This window comes from Protopterus annectens, chromosome 4.part0 (assembly GCF_019279795.1).
Source record: "Protopterus annectens isolate FY-2018-M chromosome 4.part0, PAN1.0, whole genome shotgun sequence".
NCBI lineage: Eukaryota > Metazoa > Chordata > Ceratodontiformes > Protopteridae > Protopterus > Protopterus annectens.
This window is the reverse complement of record NC_056733.1, coordinates 640,318,940-640,340,532: the sequence shown is the minus strand read 5'-3', so window position 1 is coordinate 640,340,532 and position 21,593 is coordinate 640,318,940. Positions and strand designations below refer to the sequence as shown.

At 42.1% G+C, this 21,593-nt stretch overlaps 1 protein-coding gene across 3 annotated transcripts in view; it reads left to right on the top strand.

Annotated features, from left to right (window-relative positions):
* Window positions 1-21,593, top strand: part of LRRC43 (leucine rich repeat containing 43) — a 1,074,258-nt gene that overhangs the window by 563,127 nt on the left and 489,538 nt on the right. For all 3 annotated transcript variants that reach the window (XM_044068605.1, XM_044068603.1, XM_044068604.1), the window contains exon 7: window positions 6,435-6,561. In XM_044068605.1, the coding sequence (XP_043924540.1) occupies window positions 6,435-6,561 (127 nt within the window). The remainder of the gene's footprint in view (window positions 1-6,434; window positions 6,562-21,593) is intronic.

Sequence of the window (21,593 nt, the reverse complement as noted above, 5' to 3'; positions counted from 1 at the left end):
ATTGCCACATTAGCCTAACAAGCCTGGTCTGCAAGGCTATGGAACGTATCATCATGGAACTTATAAACAATGACATTGGTAATCTACAAACTCAGGACCCCACCCAGTTCGGGTTTGTAAAAGGCAAATCATGTTTCCTAAACCTGATAGAATTCTTTGAAGCATTCACCAAATCCGTAGATGAGGGTAAGGTGGTTCACACAGCCTATCTAGATCTCGCTAAGGCTTTCGACACCATCCCCCACTCTGGAATTATAGATAAACTCACTACACTAGGTATAAATCCCTATGTCACAAGATGGGTTGCCAACTGGCTCACTGACAGAACCCACACTGTGAAAGTAGCAGACTCCAAATCCAGCTTCAGACCAGTGACAAGTGGAGTACCACACGGTTCAGTCCTGGATCCTCTCCTGTTTGGTATCTACTTCTCTGAAGTACAGGCCAACACAGAAGGTCTTTGGCTAACAAAGTTTGCAGATGACTGCAAACTAGGAGCCATAATCAAAACTCCAAAAGATGTGGACATCCTACAAAAGGGCCTCGCTGAGACAGATGCCTGGTGTCAAAGCCATGGCCTCAAGCTCAATGCCAAAAAGTGCATTGTCATCCCTTTTGGTAAAAACTCTGTACCCATGAACTACCACATAGGTGGTAGTCTACTTAACACCGAAAGTGTGATAAGAGACCTTGGGACACAGGTGGACAGTAGTCTCTCCTTTGATAATCACATTGCCACAGTAGTCAGGAAATCCTCCTATGTGGCACACCTCATCACAAAAGGTTTCTCATCCAGGAAAAAAGAGGTCATTGTTCCCCTCTACTCATCACTCATTAGACCCATTATAGAGTACAATGCCCCTTTTGGTATGTACCTCACAAGACATCTACAACAACTGGAAAGGCCACAGAAATACCTCACAAAGAGGATTACTGGCGTCAAACAGATGCCCTATGCAGACTGTCTCAAAAAACTGCAGCTTTACTCCGTCGCATATCACCTACTCAGAGGCAATCTCTGCCTAACACACAAAGCTATGTCAAACCCAGAGCTTTTAGACATGCTCCACTTAAAGAAATCTCAATCCCTACGAGCTACATGCTGTAGGGACCTAAACCTTGTCACCACAATAAACAGAACATGCTGGAGGGATAGATTCCTGTCCCAGAGACTTCCCATACTCTGGAACAAACCACCTGTCTATATCAAACAAAGCTCCTCATCAGCACTCTTCAAGAAAAATCTTGATGATTGGTTGGGAGATAGGAAATTCACCCAGGGGATCACTTCTGTGGCTCTGCTCGACAGTGGCACAGGAAAATAATTTTCTTGGGTGGCGATAGCCAGGGTACCTTTGGCTAGGCTTATATAGGCCCTAGGGCCAATAGCCTAGTACCTACCTATGAACCTAAGTTGTATAAGTTGTACTTAGCTGTAACAGTAGATGTTCTAATTCCTCACTGTTGCAGTAGCCATACCTACCCTTATTGTTGTGAAAAAACCTTGATAGTTATTTCTTGTTTGACCACTTCAGGATGAGTACACTACTTCTTAACTTTTGGGCAAGGAAGTCCTGAAGGTTTTCTAGCCTGACTGATGATTTTCTCTCCTCAGGGCTGACCAGGCAGCAATCACTATGAATGTGTGGTAGGGAGCCCAAGCTTTTGGAAGCTAGCTGGTTGTTGTTGTGTCTTGGGCAAGACACAATCCATATACCTTAAATTCTTCTGCAGCAGTGAGGGATTTGAACATCTATTGTTATGGGCAAGTGTAATTTATACACTGTATTTTCCTCTGGAAATCAGTAGAAGATGCTATTTCAACAAAAGTTGAGAATGCTGTCATTCCCCACTCTTATGGAAGCTCATCAAGCCAAAGTTGCTCATTTCCTTTTTTCATCTCCTCTCTGCCGACCACAGAGGTACTCCACAGATCCCAAACATCCCGCAAGGACACCTCACCTCTGTGATCATGGGCTGACCCTGGGGCATCCTTTGTTTTGGTGGTCCTTAGTCTGTAACGCTAAAACTAGCATACAGTGAAGTATAAGGAGCTAGCCTACATGTGGGTTGAAACCACAGCAAAATGTTTTATTAAGTGTTGTGGAAGGAAGGGAACATAAATATCAAAGTTCACACTGTGCAGAGTTTAAAAAGGCTGTAACAAGACTAATGTCAGTGCTTCTATTCTCTTTAATTTATGGGGTTTGGGTAATTCCATATAGCCATGGCAGGGCTAGCCTCTGTAGCAGGGTTAGCCACTCAACGGTGTAAAATATGGCTCTAGGTGATTCGGTCATGTTGATTAATGTTGTCAAAGTGGGCATGGGTAGTTACCGGTGATAAGTGGGTTGAGGACCCGGCCTTCTCTGACCTATTCCAGGGACCCTTGCTAATGGTGGGATGGGTATATGTGCCCTATTGGCCAGCGTGTGCCCACCATAAAGTCCAGCAGCCCTAGGTCAATAAGCAACTGGCCAGCCGGTGTCTAGGTGGCCAGTCTGGGTTACCTGGGACACCTCTGTTGAGCAAAAGCTGGATGTAAAACCAACCAACCTGCCAAACATGAACTGAGAATTGCTACACTTAATGTAGGTTCACTGACAGGATGCAGCTTGGAAGTGGATGACATGATGATACGGAGGCAGCTGGACATCCTATGTATCCAAGAGATGAGATGGAAGGGCAGTGCAGCAAAGCCACTTGGCTTGGAATCCAGACTCTACTACTTAAGAGGGGGACAGGCTAGAAATGGTGTAGGAAATGTGGTGAGAGAGAGGCTTCAGAAGGCAGTAAGGGATAGCATCAGAATTAATGACAGACTCATGGCAATCAGACTCCAGTGTAATGATAGGCAGTATTCAAAATCTCAGCATATGTCCCACAGCAGGGTTGTGATAGTGAGGAAAAGAGTGCATTCAGACAGCAGTTGCAGGACCTACTAGATAAAGAAGGACAACATGAATTGGTGTTGATAATGGGTGACTTGAATGCACATATCGGGGCAGACAGAACACGATATGAGGACTGCCTAGGTCCACATGGGTACGGCTACAGGAATAAAGAAGGAGAAGACATTCTAGACTTCTGTCTGGCAAATGGCTTGATAGTAGCCAACACATGGTTCAGAAAGAGAGACAGTCACAACATCACATACAAGACTAGCCAACATGCAACTCCGGTAGTCTTCCTCCTAGAAGGGAAAAGGCACTGGGGTAGAATCCATAATTGCAAAGTCATCCCCAGTGAAACAGTCGACCCATAGCATAAACCACTAGTTGCCACAATCAGCTGCAAAGAGTGGTCAGAGAAGGCTCTAAGGTTAACAGAGACCAGACTGAAGACCTGGAAGTTGACTGGAGAGAAAGTACAACAGTTCAAGGAAATACTCAGGGCTCTAGCACTTCAAGAAGAGGAGGAAATAGGTGGAGTTGAACAAGAATGGCAGTGCCTAAAAACAGCATGTGTTAGGATTACAGAAGAGATATGTGGCTGAGCCAGATATGGAAATAAGGTACATAAGATTAGCTGGTGTTGGAATGCAGAAGTCCAGTAAGTCATTAACAGAAAGGAGTGCAAGAAGAAGTGGGAGAAAGAAAAGACTGACCAGGCTAGGAAGGACTACTGGTTGGCTAACAAAGAAGTTAAGAAAGAAGTTGCAATAGCAATGAATAGGGCATCAGGGGCACTCTACCAACGTCTGGAAAGTGACTCAGTAAGTGGCACAAAGAAACTATGTCAGGTTGCAAGGCAAAGACAGAAAGATAAAGAAGATAGTCAGACACCCTTCATAAGGAATGCCAGCAACAACCTGCTCACCAGTCCACCGGACATCAAAGGCAGATGTTAGGAGTATTTCCAGCAGCTTCTGAATGAAGAAAACCTCACTGAAGCTGTACTGCACAATAACCAGCCTACAATGAGAGAAGAAGAGGAGCCCACCCTAGAAGAAGTAAGAACATCACTAAGGAAAATGAAGTCAGGGGAAAGCAGCAGGCACAGATGAGGTCACAGCAGATATGATAAAGATGCTGGGTGAGATAGGGGAGAAATGGCTCCTGAGGGTACTAATAGCAGTGTTGAGAGAAAGGTATATCCCAGATAACTGGGGAATAAACATACTCATGCCAGTGTACAAGAACAAAGGGGACATCCACAACTGTGGGCAGTGCAGGGCCATCAAACTCCTGTCATATTGTATGAAAGTTCTGGAGAGGGTGATCGATAAACGGATACACAGAGTAGTAGAATGTAAGATGGGAGATGAGCAGTTCAGATTCAGATCAGGATGCAGCACAATTGACCCGATGTTTGCAGTGAGACAGATACTTGAGAAGAAGCAAGAGATGAGGACAGAGTCCAACTGGGTATTCCTAGACTTGGATAAAGCATATGACAAGGTCTCAAGAAATCTGATCTGGGCAGTACTGTGGTGATTTGAAGTCCCATAAACATTGGTAGAATTAGTGCAGGCTATGTAGAAGGACCCAATGACTCAAGTATGATCAGTGTTCAGCCTCACAGAGGGGTTCCCAGTGGGAGTAGGTGTACAGCAGGGTTCAGCTCTGAGCCTGCTGCTGTTCAAACTGTTGATGGACTACATTAGCAAACAGGTTGGAGTGGGCAGATTAACAAAGTTGTCATATGCAGACGATGTGACATTACAAGCAGACTCTGAGCTAGAACTTCAGCAAAGGATAGGAGAATGGAATGCAAAACTGAAGGCATGTGGAATGAAACTAAGCACAGATAAGACAGTGGTAATGGCAGCAAACTGGGGAAGTCAGAAGAAGGTAAGTAGAGATAGAAGGGAAGATAGTGGAACAGGTAAACAGCTTCAGGTATCTGGGAGGGGTGGTGGAGAAGATGGGAAGTCTGAATGAAGAGGTCAAAGCTAGAATCAGAGGGGTTGCAGCCAACTGGCATAGAGTGTCAGGTGTAGTCTATGACAGAAGAATGCCAAAGAAGCTGAAATGTAAGGTGAACAAGACAGTGGTGCAATCAGTACTACTGTATGGTACAGTATCCTGGGCAGTAAAGGCAGAATAGTTGAAGAAGCTAGAGGTGGTGGAAATGAAGTGCCTGAGAAGGGTGGTATGATGCACACTGTGGGACAGATGAAGAAATGACATAAGAGCAGAAGCCAAAGTAGCTCCAATTATAGAAAAGATCAAAGAGAACAGATTACAGTGGTTTGGACACGTGCAGAAAAGCAGAAGACAATCTGGTGAAGATGATTTGGGACAGACAGGAAGAAGGTAAGAGGAAGCGAGGGCATCCAGCAAAGAGGTGGATGGATTGTGTGAAAGAAGATCTGTGACAGTTAGTCATGAGTGTTGAAGAAGGCAGGAGTGTGGCACTGAATCGAGAGAGTTGGTGACAGTTAACATGATACCCTGACCCCATGTAGAAAAAAATGGGAAAAAGGGGGCTGATGACGATGGTGGTAACTCTTCAAAACTTCCAACTGTTGTTGTGACTCTGGTGTTATGACTGAACTGTAAACATTGTATAGATTTTATACCCAGAGTACTTGTCACTCTTGAGCAAGTCATATTTTTCTGAGTTGGGTGGGGGGGTGGCAGCTTCAGGGAACACCAAAAGGGCCGTGCAAAAATTTTAGCATTTTCGTTAGGACAAAGTCAAAACACAAATATTGTAAAAATAAAGACAGATGCTGTACCTCCCTGCATTTGTCTTTAAGTGTAGATAAGTACTCATCACAAACAAGTTAACTTTGCAGCAGGTATTATGCCAAATGTCAAAAAAGTTGTCTTTCTTTCATGATGTAGGTTGGAATGAGTGACTTAGAGATTATAAAAAAGACAGTAGTAGGGTAGGAGAGGTAAAGTAATAAAGTAAAATGTCTACTGTTTTGTAATTTAATTTGGCTTATAAAACATTTTATTTTGTTTTGTAACAGGAAAAGAGAAAACTACCTTTTAAAGCACGGGTTAGAACCATGAATGAACATAGAGTCTAAATTGCTATACAAATAAGTCTTCATCTCTTTACTATTGAATATTTGTTTTTAGAAGCAGTAGACATTATATTACATTACAGTTTTTCCAAATTTGCTTATGACAGCTAACAGGGAGCAATAAAACATCCAGTGCAGAAATTTAATAGTGAAATGTTACAGCACTGCAGCCAGGTCATGCCTTACAATTCATAAGCACACAGTTTCTACAGCTTAATTGTTTCCTTTTTTGTTGTTGTTTTTGTTGTTTATTAAGTTATTTTTAACTATACTTGCAGCCACATCCCTCTTTTGGTTCCAGTACTAATTAAAAAAGTGGAGATCTCAAATCACTTACGAAAAAATATTGTTGTGGTCTAGCTGTTCTAGTATTACTGGTAAACCTTTACTGTATTAGAGACAACAAGATAAATGTGGTTGCTCAGAAATTAATGAAGCATAGCATCTGTTTCAGTCTCCTTTGCTGCAAGTAGACAATGAATCAAGTTATGGTCAAGATACAGAAGAATCTAGTCCTCCTGAAATGGGCCCTGAACCAGTGCAACACACCTCTTTACCAGCAGATGGACCCTGTCAGCAAGGTATTTCTATTACCATGCCTTTGTCTTAACGTGTTTTTCCTGATGAAACCTGAATCTGTATTGTAACTCTCATTACTTTAACTCTGCACTATTTCAGAGTGTTGCATGTATACTTTTTCACTTAGGATGCATGAACATTTTAGTCACTTTGGCATTATATATCCTCAGTAACTGCATCTGGAGGATAGAAGAACAGAGGGAGACAGGAGGTGACCAATTTGAAATTGCAGCATAAACTACAGTGGCATTGTCATGCAAGAAAGAGTAGGATTATTAAAGCTGGGGTTTATGGCAACTCACATACAAAAGCAGCTCCTAGGCACCTCCTACTGTTTTAGAATGGTCTGACACTTTGTGTAGAGACCTGCTAGCTATACCTTCCAAACTGAGCATTGTTTTATTTTCTATTAATGTATGTATAACCATGTTATTGATTAAAATATGATAATTTAATGAAGATGTTTAAAAAAGAAAATAACCAGAGTCCCTACATAGCTAATGATAGTTAATCTTTGCAGAGGCCTAGTTACTTTATTTAATAATGTGTGAACCCTTAAACAGATCCGACTTTAAGAAGAGAATTACTGTATCTAATAAAATCAGGAGGAGCAAGGCTAAATCTGAGTCACAATTTATTTTATTTATTTGATATTTGTTGACTGGAATAGTCTGACAGGGTCACAGAACCCATTTTCAGCGGAGAACCTGGGAGTAAAGCTCCACCTTTACACATTTAGGACAGTACACCACAGATCCAAAAATTAAAAGAAAAACTTATACAATGTATAATTAGTTAATATAGTAACATACTTCACAAACTTATTAAAAACTTAAAAAGACAATGTGCAATTGCTTAGAATTTTACAATGGGCTTAGAACATCAAGATGTACATCAATTGATTTTCAGTGAAAGTAACAACCAGTGTACATGTAACCATATAAACACTATAATTAGTATGAATGTAGTGGTATTCTTGAAAGTTCAGATTAGAGATCCAGAAAAGGATATTTTGGTTAACAGCTCAGATGGAATGGGGTCATTATAGATTTGTCATATATGGAGGTTAGACATCATATTCTGTTGGAAATATGAATAGAGTCAATGTAAATTATACCAGATAGCTATATATATGTTTGAAAAAAAGGAGAGTAGTAGCAATTGCAGTTGTGAGAGTAGGGAATTAGTGGGAGTGTTGATAGCAATCGCAGTGCTATGTCTAAACCATAGCAGATGAGGGGTAAGCAGATAGCTCTGGCTTCACACAGTAGCAAAGACAAAGTGAACAATTGTTACTGGCTGTACAGTTAGATGTCCTTACATTCACTGTTGCAGTATTCTTAACTATATGGGATTCTCTGCCAGAGAAGCCCGATGTCCGGCCAGTCTTCATAAGACTTTTGAATTAAAAAGGTATGCTAAATGTCACCATACGCACCCTGCATAACAAAGGGCATAAAGGTGATGTTCAGACTTACCAAAACCAGAGCTTCTTTGCTGCCAGTCTGAATGTGCCTTTTACACCATTGGTCTGTTTACCTGTGTTCATTTTCTGTCAGTTGAATACATTTTCATTCTCCAGGGACCTCCTGCTTGTTGTTTTTGAAAGATAAGTGCCCTTTTGGGGATTTTGTTTTTTTTTTTTTTTTTTTTTTTGTTTTTTTGAATTCCTTGACGTTAAAGTCATCCAGGAAGGGTAAACACCAGTGTGGGAGACAGATTCCCCATAGAGTCTGCCATGACAAGTGTCTTTTTTGCTTAGGTGCTTCTCATAACCATACGCCTTGTTGTATTTGTCAGGCATTTGTTCCAACAACCCTTCAGAGTAGACTTTCTTCCCTTTCCTTGTATCTTGAGAACCAGCATCTTAGGCTACTCGCTAAAGATATTATGGAAGGAATCTCCCGTCTCGAGGATCAGCTACTGTTAGGGAAGAAGAAGGTGAAAACGGTATGATCGGAATCTTCCTCCGTCCAGCCTCTGCCAGGTGTTTCTCCTGAGGTCATTATGAACCTGGAGGCTCACCCAGCTGGGTTGTCAGATTTTCTGCCGTGACCATAATGGAGGCTGGTGATGATCCGGCTGGCAGCATGTCCGAAGAGGCTTTCCAGGTGTCTGTCTCAGACATTCAGAGGGAACCATGGTTGATTTTTTTCTAAGGGGCCTAGGGGAGTTCCTCAGTTTCTAGTTGGGGAAGAAGTTCCTGCTATGGTTCTCAACTGTCGTCCTGGATCTGAGCCTTCGCATGATGTTCCCTTAAAAAAGAAACAAAAATTAAACATGTTTCTTCTGCTTCTAGGGATCCACAAAGTGAGTGGCAGGCTTTTACTCAGGGCTTATTGTCTGCCTTAATGTTCTTAAAACCTCCTCATGGGATTTCAGTTCCTGCTCCTCCTCCTTGGTCCTCTACTCCTCTTAAAAGGCCTAGAGACCAGGATTCTTCTGAGGATGAGTTGGATTCTGCTGATGAATCCCTAGCTTATTCTACTCATATTCCTTCCCCTTTAGATCATGTCAATGATGTGATGTTCGATGCAAGGGTGTTTCAAAGGTGTAACATAGACCCCATACATGTTACTATAGGGAGTTCAGCAGAAGGCATTATTGACAGGCCTGCATGGTAGTACCAGAAAGTAGCTATAGCTAGGGGTAGTAATATTTCATTGTGCATTTATGGAGTAGGCAGCTATGCATGCACTCTCATTTAATGTCCTTGTATTAGTGAGGGTGGCATTCTGGCAGAGACTGACTGTTGGCACAATGGGTTAAGACTGTGAGCTTATTGGCACAGAGGGTTAAGGCTGTGAACTGTACTTCTTGTGGTGCAGAGTTTGATTTCCCGTAGTCCTCATTTGCCTATTGTGTGAACTTGTGCAAGTCAGTTAACTAAACAGTGGTTGGGGATAATGGGAATTTGGGCTAGGCTCCTCAATGGTCCCATGGACTGCAAAGCCTAGTGACTACTTATGAACCTATTATACTCCATATTACACAATGGTGGTTCATTAATATTCAAAATTTCGCATGCTGATTGGTCAGCCCAACCAGCATGCCTGTTATAAATCAAGCATATACCAGTAGAAAAAAAGTCTGGTTGATGAAGTACCATTGAGCAGCCAGACTTTTTTTTCTACTGGTATATGGTACAGAGGCATTAGCCTCAACTATTCAGACTTTTGCCTCATATTTTTTAGCTGTTCTTTATAAAATTTGTGGGTTTCTGACAAATCACTGAGGAACGAAGTCACTAAATAATGACACACATTTCAGTTTCAGACTTTCTTACAGGATCATCATAGGATCATAAGAAGTTACTAGGATAATGGCTGGGTCTATATTAAATCGACGAAAGTTCAAAATGTTCAACACTCACATGAGTGGAAATTCAGGAACTCAATGTTTATTTTTTGGATTGCAGTACAGTGAAGATTAGAATATTTGCCCTTTCCTCACTGTAGTGCAATCTCAGAGTTGGAATATATGTTTAGTGGGGGGTGTAACGATTTTGAGTTCTTGAACTTCCGCTCATGTGAGTGTTCAACATTTTGAACTTTTTTCAATTTAATATAGACCCTAATGGCCCTAGGGCCCTTACAAGCCGAGCCAAGTTCTATCCTTATTTCCACAATCAACACCTATTGCCCCTGTCCAAGCAGGACACAGGTGGAACCCCAGGGGTGAATTTGTGGCTACCCATCCAATCATCCAGATTGTGTTTGAAGATGGCCAATGAGGTGCTCTGCTTGACATGAAGTGGGAGTCTGTTCCAAAGTTGTGGTAATCTCTGGGAGACACGTCTGTCCCTCCAGCAGGTCCTGGTAATGTCACATACCAGGTTAAGGACTTTAGAGTGAGTAATCCGTGTACCATTTGACTTCTGGATATGCAGCATTTCCAATAAAGCAGGGTCAAAGATTGCCTTGTGTGCAAGGCAGAGATCGTCTCTGAGTAGTCTGTATGAAATAGACTAAAGTGACAGTGATTTTAGATGATCCACATAGGACAGATGCTGAAGACCTTGGATTTTCCTTGTAAGGAACCTTTGTGGTCTTTTCAAGCTGCAGCTACTTGGAAATGTACATACCAAAAGGGGTGTTGTATTATTGGCCTGATGAGGGAAGAGTACTGGGAAGTTATAACTTCTTTTTTTCCTGGAGGCAATCCCCTTTCTTATGAGATGAGCAATATAGAATGCCCTTCTTACCACTGTGAAGACATGGTGGTCAAAGATAAGGTTGCTGTCAACCTGTATGCCCAGGTCTCTCACTACTGAGTGCATACTTAAGGTGTTGCTGTTGATGTGGTAGTTAGCAGGAACATCGCTCTTGTTCGTGTCTTTCAGCTTTTCCCGGTTAGGGGTCACCACAGCAGAACTCCGGTCTGATAATGATTGGCAGTAGATTTTTACGTGCTGGCTTGCCGGACCTAACACGCAACCTTCAACGAAGGAACGCCCATTCACGCATGTTGCCACACAGAAGACAGTCTAACTGAGAATCGAATGGGCAACGTCTGACTGTGAGGTGACAACGCTACCGTAGCACCACCACCGCAGTCAGGAACATCGCTCTTAGTGAAAAGAATGATAATGCATTTTTCTGCATTGAGTTTAAGGCCATGACTTTGGCACCAATTATTTATTTGTGTAAGACCCTCTTGTAGGATCTTGACATCATTTGGAGATTATATGACCGCTCTTAGTGTGCAGTCATCAGCAAACTTTGTCAGCCCCAGGCCTTTAGTTTTTGCTTTACTTCAGAGAAATAGATTTCAAATAGTAGAGGTCCCAGGACTGATCCCTGTGGAACACCACTGGTTGCAGGTCTGCTGTTGGAGGTGTATTCCCCTATTTTGACTGTATGGGTTCTATTAGTGAACCAGTTAGCGACCATTCTAATGATATAAGGGTTGATACCAAGCTGGGTGAGTTTGAATGCCCGAGTAGGGGATAGTGTCAAAACCTTAGCTAAGGGTAGGTAGGCTGTATACACAGATTTACCCTTGTCCAGGGCCTTGATGATTGTCTTCTTCAAAGAAGTCCACCAGGTTTAACAGGCATCATCTCCCTTTGACAAATCCAAACTGAGTAGAGTCAAGTGTTTGGAGTTTACCTATATCTTTGTTGATAAGATTCATGATTATTCACTCCATGACCTTGCAGATAAGGCTAGTAAGGCTAATAGGTCTAAAGTTCCTAGGGTCAGTGGAAGCACCTTTTTGCAAGGGAATAATGGTGGCCATTTTCCATTCAGCTTGGATGACACCGCTGCTTAGACTATGAGTACCCAGTGGTGTTGCTAATTCTTGCTGGAGCCCATGTAGGACACAGCCTGGGACGTTATCATATCCCATAGATGCTGTGTTTTGGTTTTAGAGAGGGCATTTATGACCTGTTCTTTAGAGATACAAGGTAGAGGACAGGTAGTAGGGATGTCATGGGGTACGTGTGGCTGGGGCAGGGGAGTGAAGTTTTCACAGAACCTGTTGGCCAACAGGTTAGCTATGTCCACAGGCTCAGTATATGTGGTACCATTAACTATCAGTTTGGCACAAATCCTGGCCTTTCCATTTAGGTTATGTATGTAACTAAAGAATGCTTTATTGTTGTTCTTAGTTGAGGAAGCTAATTTGGATTCATAATTTGCTTTGGAGGACTTCACAAGAAGTCGTATTTACTTGTTGAAGCTGAGGATGGAGTGTTTCCAGTTTAGGGCTCGCTTCCTCTTACTCTTAGACAGCAATTTATTCATCTTATTGTAAAGCCTGTTAATGACAGTTGTTCACCAGGCAGGTGTGCTCTTCCTTGAGGAGCTTGTTTTGGTCCTGTCAGGTAAGGCCAAGTCAATGCAGTTATACAGGTGTTTGTATAAAGCATTGGTGTAGAACTGGCATAGTTGCCAGTTCCATCTGAGGGAGGAGGTGCAGTGAAGCTATTTATACTATCCCATAAGAGGTTGTAATCTGCTTTGGAGAAGTTTTTTAGTTTAGTTAATGTGATAGTTACTTTGAATGAGACTGGTATGTGGTTAGATCTCACCAGGGAAGACCTCACAGTGGAGGTGCTACAGTTGGCACCCCCTTATGGGGTGTCAACCAGCTGGCCCAGGGCATTGGAGTTAACGAAGTTGAGAAACCTTTGGGCAAGTGAGTTTGAGCACAAGTAATTTACTCAATCAATGGATGGATAGTTAAAGTCACCCAAAGCCATGGTGTTCGGATGTATCTTGATAGACTCAAGTAGATCCAAATAGGCAAAGTGGGTGTCCTGATTCCTGTAGCTGGCAATGACTTGAATAGGTGTCCTACCAACAGTTAATTACACCTGAAGTATCTCCAGGGAATCATACTGTTTAACCAATCTGGAGGTGTATTTATTTTTAATGAATATTGATAAATCAACTTCTTTAGTTTTCACTCCTTCAGTTTGTGGTCTGAACATGTGGAAAGAGGTGTAACCGGCTATAGCTGAAGTGCTCTCCACAGCCTTGAACCAGGTCTCCGTGATTGCACAAATGTCTGCGTCTTCCAAGGTGAGGACTGCTTCCAGTGAGTGCAGTTTCATTTCAAGACTCCAAGCATTTAGCAGCATAACCATGAGGGTGTTTTTAGATCGAGTTTTTACAACGGGAATTTTTTTTCTTGAGACACTGCCTAAAAAAGGCACTATGGGGGTGGCAAGAGCCTTAGCCAATAACCGAAATCCCAGGGGTGACAGATGAAGATCATCTCTGGCAGAGCATTGAGATCTGTCGATCATGTCATCCCAGGCTGACAGATACTGGATCCCCTTAGAATGACACCAGAAACTGAGCTAATTATTGAAGTCAATCATTTTCTGTTTGTATTGAGGCGACATCCTAGGTGAAGATAAAATGCTGCTTAAGGCTAGGGACATACCTGCCTGAGACACATAGTCCGAGAGCTCAGTCATCTCTCTTCATATAGTCTAGAGAGGTCCATCACAAGTTGTTCATACCAGGATGGACTATGACGGAGTTATAACAGTACACGTTGAGAGGGTTGAGTGCATGTGCGATGTGGCATATCTTAGTACCTGACAGACAGCTGACCATGACCTTTTCCTTATGTAGCCTGGCGAGAGGGACATCTGTGTGTCTCAAGATGGAATCACCTATCCTGTCCTTCAGACAATGCACAATAACACAAACACTATTATTCTCACAGTCACATTTCCTGTTTTGCATCTAGTTGCCAACACCAGTGATGAAGAGAGAAAATCCAGTTTTGAAATTTAGATGCTTCCCTCCCAATCTAAAAAGTACACATTCCTACTAAGTACTTCCCCTGACAACTACAAGGTACAGTGGATCGTGTGCAACGTGCTTTGTGAATGAAAATATGTGTGTACGTATCAGATATTTCAGCACATCTGTAGACTGTAGTTTCCGTAATACCATTTGTAAGAGGTGCGACCCCAACTGCTGCTTTAGGTGGGAAGCAACTCCTCCATCCCAAAAAGTACTACTGAAAATACAAAGTACAAATACTGTCATGTTCCTGCAAAGCTTTTGGAGTCTTCGGCCCCTCCTTATTTATGGCTTTGTCCACATTTCTTGAGTTAAGAGGTCGAGACATACGTACAGAGGGCAGAGAAAATACAGGGAAACTCGGGTATGTTGTACAAAACTAAAGAAATGTACGTGATTTTCCTTGCATTTTTTCCCTGTCTCTCTTGTACCTCTAAACTGTCAGGATTTTACAGTTTTTTTTTTCCTTAAAAAAAAAAAAAAGCAACAGAGATCTTCCTTTCTCTGTTGCTTCTTTTCAAAAACACTGATGTACTGTGTAAGCATGGGAACTTAAGTCCCATACACATGCGCAGTACATCAACAAAACTGAAGAATGCAGAAGCAATGTGGAGGAACACCACGTCTCCACTATACAAAGACATTATTTAAGAAAAATAATTTTTTTATTTAATAATGTTCTTGTATAATAGCAATAACTGATGAGTGGGTATGGTATAGTGAAGATCTGCCCACAACTGACTTTGATTAATCACTCGGGCTTCACCACGTCAGCTGTGGATAAATCTTCAATATACCACACCTGCTCGTTGGTTATCACTAAATTATTTTACTGTTGGTTGAGTACAGTACAGCCGGCTTGAACAGTAGTTATCTAGATGTTTGTAAATATCTTGTTCTGTAGGCACATGGTTCTTTTCCCATATATTCCTTTGTTTGGAGAGGATTTCTTAAGGCCTTTCATTAAAATTAAACTGCTAGGTAAATATATGCTATAGTCTTACCAGTAACCAAGCATAACAAACAATTGTTTCACTATACTAATACAAACCTAGTTTGTTTAGATGAGTAGCAATGTATAATCATCGTGTTTATAAAGTTCACTACTGCTTTCACTAAATAATTTATCATTCTCTGCTCTGCTCTGTTCCCATTAGTGTAGCAACTGTCACCTGATGTTCTGCTCAAGGTTACATTTGCTAGCTTAGCTCCACTCACTGAGCCAGGGTAGGAATTTTCTATTGAGCTTAATGAAGTTAGCCAGGTATGGATTTTTGGACGTGCGAGCTGGCTACCTAAAAGGGACAGTCCCAAAAATTTGCTTTGATTCTGGTCTTTGTTTACATTTTCAGTCTGGCTTTCTGAGCATGTCCCACCTTTGGCTGCAAGGGTTGGGGGAGGGGTACTTGCAAGAAGTTTCAGTGGTCTTAGTCAAATTCAATCTCAAATTGCTGTTGTACTCAGAACAGATCTCACAAAGTCATTCATTAGTTTCACCTGTGCTTTGTATTCTCAGAGAAAAGGAGCCTTTCAGGAATTTTATGCCATCACTTGCTACAACCTTGCAGGAAAGTATATGAGCAATGCAAACCTAAAATGTTAGTAAACAGTGTTTTCTGTTCATTTCATTTTATATTTTATTTTGTGCAGATTTCTGAATGCTAGCTAAGTGCTATGATGTTATGTATGACTGCCACTTGTTCTGTAAAAGTATCACAATGATGCAAGTTTTGAACAGTAGTAGAAGCAGTTTTCTTTTTTTCATGCTTTGTTTTTGTTCTCTGAATACTAGCCAAGTGCAATAGTTTTCTGACGTGCTGTAAAAAACACGTGTGACGCAAGCAACAGATTCATTTTAAACAATGAAGTCCAAAACTTATTCTCACAATAGGGGCTGTACAGTATGGCAACCTGTGATAGTTATACACAATAATTCTGAGACTATTTTACTAAAGAGTAAGGGGAATATGCCAATAGATTGCTAAGATTTGTCATGAGTTCACTGAACTGTACGATTTGACTATACTGGCTTGCAGTTATGCTATGCAGAATAAATAAAGAGCTGCACAATTAAGATGAGCTTTTTGATGAGTTCATCAAAGTAAACACTGAGAGTCTTGCCTAACCACCTCCATCACAAACACACACCAAAAAGTAATAACATTGTTTCCCAGTGATTGGGGACTGAAAGCTTTGACAGGAACTGAATATTATTAATTGTGTTCACTAGAGGGAGTGAAAACAAGGCTGCATAAAGTAAATTGAAACCAGGGGAAGGGTTGATGATGACATGGTAAGTGGGTGGTAAAAACTGGGAGTTATTAGGACAAGTTTCTTTCGGTCATACTTTTAGACTCTAGGATAGTTCCTTTAAGTATTTATTTATTTGTTTGCCTTTGATTACTGAAACGTAATGTGGCTTTGGTAGAAAAGCTCCTCATTGCATAATTTCTCACAGGCAAATAACATAGGTTCATAGGTAAGTACTAGGGTCCATAGGTAAGTACTAGGGTCTCTGCCCGAGGGCATCTATACGCCTAGCCGGAATGCTTTCGCCGGCCCCTTAGATTAGTTCCCTGTGCCTCTGTCCAGCAGAGCCATTAGTTCCCTGTGCCTCTGTCCAGCAGAGCCACTGCAGTGATCCCCGGGATAAATTTTCTGTTTCCCATTCACTCGTCAAGGTTTCTCTTGAAGAGTGTTAGTGAGGGGCTCTGGCTAATGTAGATTGGAATCCTGTTCCAAAGCATGGGGAAACTCTGGGACAGGAATCTATTCCTCCAGCACATCCTATTTATCGTTGTGGTGAGGTTTAGATCCTACAGCGTGTGGCTCTTAGGGAATTTGTTTTTTTTTTTAGGTGGAGCATGTCCATCAATTCTGGGTTGGACATGGCCTTGTATGTCAGGCAGAGATCACCTTTGAGCAAGCGGTATGCAACCAAGTACAGATGGAGTTTCTTCAGTCAGGCTGCATAGGGCATCTGTTTGAGGCCAGTAATCGTCTTGGTGAGGTACTTCTGTGGTCTTTCCAGCTGTTGCAGGTGTCTTGTAAGGTACATCCCAAATGGGGCATTGTACTCTATGATGGGTTTGATGAGTGATGAGTAGAGATGCACAGTAACCTCTTTTGTTCTAGATGCGAACCCTTTTGTGATTAGGTGGGCCACAAAGAAAGATTTTCTAACCACCTTGGCAATATGATTATCAAAAGAGGGATTACTATCTACTTGGGTCCCCAGATCCCTTATTACATTTTCTGTATTTAGGGGACTACCACATATGTGGTAGTTCACAGGTACTTTGTTTTTTCCAAAGGGGATGATTATGCACTTTTTGGCATTTAGCTTGAGGCCATGATTTTGACACCAGGTATCCATCTCAGTGAGACCCTTCTGGAGGATGTCTGTATCAGCTGGAGAGTCAATTATGGCCCCCAGTTTTGCAGTCGTATGTGAACTTGGTCACCCATAGTCCTCCTGTGCTTGTCTGTACCTCTGAGAAGTATATACCGAACAGGAGGGGTCCCAGGACTGAGCTCTGGGGGACATCACTTGTAACCGGTTTAGAGTCGGACCTAGAGCCTGCAACTCTCACCATGTGGGTTCTATCCCCGAACCAACTGGCAACCCATCTCGTGACATAGGGGTTTATGTTCAGGCTGGTGAGCTTGTCTATAATACCAGAATGGGGAATGGTGTTGAAAACCTTTGCGAGGTCTAGGTAGGCTGTGTGGACCTCCTTTCCCTCGTCTAAAGCCTTGGAGACTGTCTCAAAGAAGTCCACTAGATTTAAGAGACATGATCTGCCCTTAACAAAGCCAAACTGGGTAGGGTCCAATGTTTGGAGGTTCTCAATGTCTCTGTTAATGAGTTCCATGATGATGCGCTCCATAGCCTTGCAGACCAGGCTAGTCAGGCTTATAGGGTGATAGTTACCAGGGTCCGTTGTGGCTCCCCCTTTGTGGAGCAGGATAACTGTTGCTGTGCGCAACTCTATGGGTACGTAGCCTGTAGAGAAGCTGAGTTTGAACAGTGTGTTTAGGTGAGGGGTTAGTTCATTTTGGAGCTCGTGCAAGACACAGCCTAGGACACCGTCCGGTCCCATTGAAGCTGTGTTTTTGGCTTTGGATAGGGATGTTCTAACCTGTGTGTCAGTGATTGCCGGGGATCTACATTCTTCTGGTATGGTTATAGGTCCTTTAGGGGGTGAGAGGGGGGTGAAGTTTGCACTAAACCTGTCTGCCAGAATGTTGGCAATATCAGACGGTTTAGTGTATTTTATACCATTCTACACTAACTCAGAGCAGATCTGAGAGTTTCCACTTAGGTTCTTGACGTAGCTAAAGAACTCTTTGTGGTTATCTTTGGAGTGCTTGGCAATTTTTCTTTCAAAGCTAGCCTTGGATGATTTTATGAGGGATCGTAGTTTCTTGCTGATACTTATCAGAGATGTCTTTCCTTCTTGGGATTTTACTCTTTTCTGTACTAGTTTCCTCCTTCTATTGTATAGCTTGTTTATGGCAGGGGTCCACCAGACTGGTTTCTTTTTCTTTGAGGAGTGAGTCTTGGTTTTGCTTTGGATAGCACGATCCATGCATTCTTGCAGGTGCTCATAGAGTGCCTTTGTAAGGGATTCAGCAGCTTGGGCAGCATTGTCCTATAGCATGGGGGCTGTGAACATTTCCACCTCGGTCTTAAGTAATGTGAAATTTGCTTTTGAAAAGTTTTTCACTGTGGTTTCCTTGATTAGGGGTGGGGACGGAATGTGGATATCCAGAGTGATTAGTCTATGGTCTGATCTAACCAGTGAGGGGTTGACCTCTGGTCGCCCATGTTGGTGATGACAAGGTCCAATATGTTGCTACCTCTGGTGGGGGTGTTGACCAGCTGATCCAGGGTGTTCAAGTTTATAAATTCTAGGAAGCATTGGGCAAGGGAGTTAGTACTTGAGTTGTTCTCCCAGTTAATGTTTGGGTAATTGAAATCACCCAATATTAGGGCATTTGGTAGGATCATCATATTTTCCAGTGTCCCCAGAAACGCAGAATGGGGGTCCTGGGTCATGGTGGGTGATCCTTAGCAAGGTACAATTGGAATTACAGTTTTGCCCATTGTTAGTTGCACATGGATGATCTCTGAGGCATCGTGCTGTGCCACTAACCTGGAGATGTGGGTATCCTTGATGAATATGGATACACCCCCTCCTTTTGTGTTTCGGTTCGGGTTCTGTGTCCGAAAAGTATGGTATGAGTTATAGCCTGGTAGTGCTGGGGTGCTCTTTGGAGCCTTAAACCAGATTTTTGTTGCTGCACAGATATCGATGTTCTCCATACTGAGGAGTGCATCGTGCCTCGAGTGCATGCATTTTGAGGTTTAGACTTCTGGTGTTGAGTAGGATTACCCTCAGTTTTTGGTTACTTGTGCTATTTACGGTGGTGGGTTTGTCTTTTGAGCCTTGCCTAAAAAAGGCACTATGGGGGCAGCAAAAGCCTTGGTCAGTATTCAAAAGCCTTAGGGTGACAGGTGCAAGCCATCTCTTATGAAGCAATGTGGCTTGTCAAGCATGTCATCCCAGGTGGACAGATATTGGATCCCCTTTGAATGACACCAGAAACTTAGCCAATTGTTGAAATTGATCATTTTTTTCTTTATACTGTGGCATCATTCTTGGTGAGGGCAGGATGCTACTCAGAGTCATGATCATACCAGCCTGGGCTACGTAATCAGAGAGCTCTTCTATGTCTCTTTTCATGTAGTCCAGGGAGGTATGTCTCAGGTCATTCACACCAACATGGACAATGACAGAGTTGTATTTTACTTGTTCTGGAGAGACCTGAGTCCTTGTGTTATGTGGTGGATCCTGGCACCCGACAGGCAGCTAAATGTAACCTTCTCCTTGTCCAGCCTAGTTATTGGGACATCAGTGTGCCTGACTATAGTGTCACCTATTACTAGTGTGTTGGGTATGTTATTTTGCCTTAAGGGCTGTGATTGCATGGCACACTGATTATGTGAAGTATTTGTTTCATGGTTTGTGATGGGGTGTGGAGGTTGTTTGGATGTCTGCTTTGGAGGTCTCTGTTGCTTTTGCAGATTTTTTATTTAGAGCCTCCGAGTATGTTTTTGTGTATTTATGTGTGTTATTTGCTGGTGTTGGTGTAGTAGGTCTATGTGAGACTGGTGGTGTGTTGCAAGTATTTCCCTTTTCCTCTTGACTGTCAGTTCCAGTCTTGGGTTGAGAGAGCTTTGCCTCCAGTTTGGCTGTATAATTGCATCTCTTGCATATATTAGTGTTTGGTGGTAAGAGGAGAGGGTTGTCTGTGTATGAGACAGTTGTAACATTGCCTCAAAATGCCCAGATTCACCAGTTGGACTGGAGAGTGCACCTGAAACTGCCCTTTGGACATGCCTGAATAGGTAAAGTGAGATGTTTTACTGATTGGCTGGTAGGGACGAATAGAGAGCCTTGTCCTTCTGGACAGTATAGGGGGGAGGTCTAGTGCTAGGGTTAATTAGTGCTTGCTGTGAGTTTTGAGCAAGGGCTGGGCTGTGAAATGAATGGTTTGAGTGCTTATGTTGAAGGTTTGTCTAGTTCCAAGGGAAAAATTGAAGAGTAGATTTCGTGCAGCCGGGAATAGTGTAACCCTAGCTAACTGGTGCTGCCCGGCACGCAAAACCACACAAATGCATTTTTTTATAGCAGGGAAATGAGAGAGATAGAAATTAGCCCAAAATGGCCAATAAACTACTAACGTCTGGGCTGAAACTACTCCTCCAGGGACATATAGGCTGCTCGAAGCTCCCCTTTCTCACAGGTGAACAGAGAAACTTCCTTCTATCCAAGTAAGCTATGGGCATCACAGAAACTTGTAACACAGCCCTGAATTCAGCAATAACCTGAAAACTGGACTATACTAGTTCAGAAAGGTGGGAAACAAGTATTTTTTTAGGGGGTTTTTTTGTTTGTTTTTTTCAGAAAATAAAGCAGATATAATAAAGAAAAAACACTTTAAAGGTACATAAATGGCTATCACACTTTAGTGTGTAGCCTAAAACAGGTAAACAGATTATTTAAACACAAAAACTACTTAGTTCAAGTGCAGGCAGCAAATAAGTACAATATGTAGCAGAAACAAGCTTTTTAAATCACGGAAACACTAAAAATTTGGCGTTTTAGGCGGAATTAGATAAAGACAGCAAGAAAATGCAGAAAAATTATACTTAATCTCTCCAAAGTCTCTCTTTTGTCTCTCTGATGCTGTAGAACTCTGTAGGACACCTGGCAGGCACTTGCTGAGCTGAATACAAGAGCAAAAAACACGCACATATGGTTCTTATAGCAGGGAAATGAAAGAGATAGAAATTAGCCCAAAATGGCCAATAAACTACTAACTTCTGGGCTACAGCAAACAAGGCACACCTTCAATCAGCAATTCCCAACTTAGAAGGATGTAAGCTACCTGTCCTGCCACAACAATGCAGTCCACAAACCTTCTTAATGTAAAACAACAGGTCTGAAACCCAAGTGTTTAAATCAAAAGGCTTAGAATAACAACTACAATTTAATCAGGCTACTACCAAGCAGTAATAACTGCAGGAGAATAATACAACTGAGTACTTTTAAGAAGAAGCACAAGCAAAATAAGGTAATAAAGTGGGAAGAAACACAATGACAGTAAAAGCAGATGAATGAAGTGCAATTGTCTTTTTTTAATAACAATAGAAAACAAGCAAAATGATTTAAACAAATTACCCAATTAACCAGTAA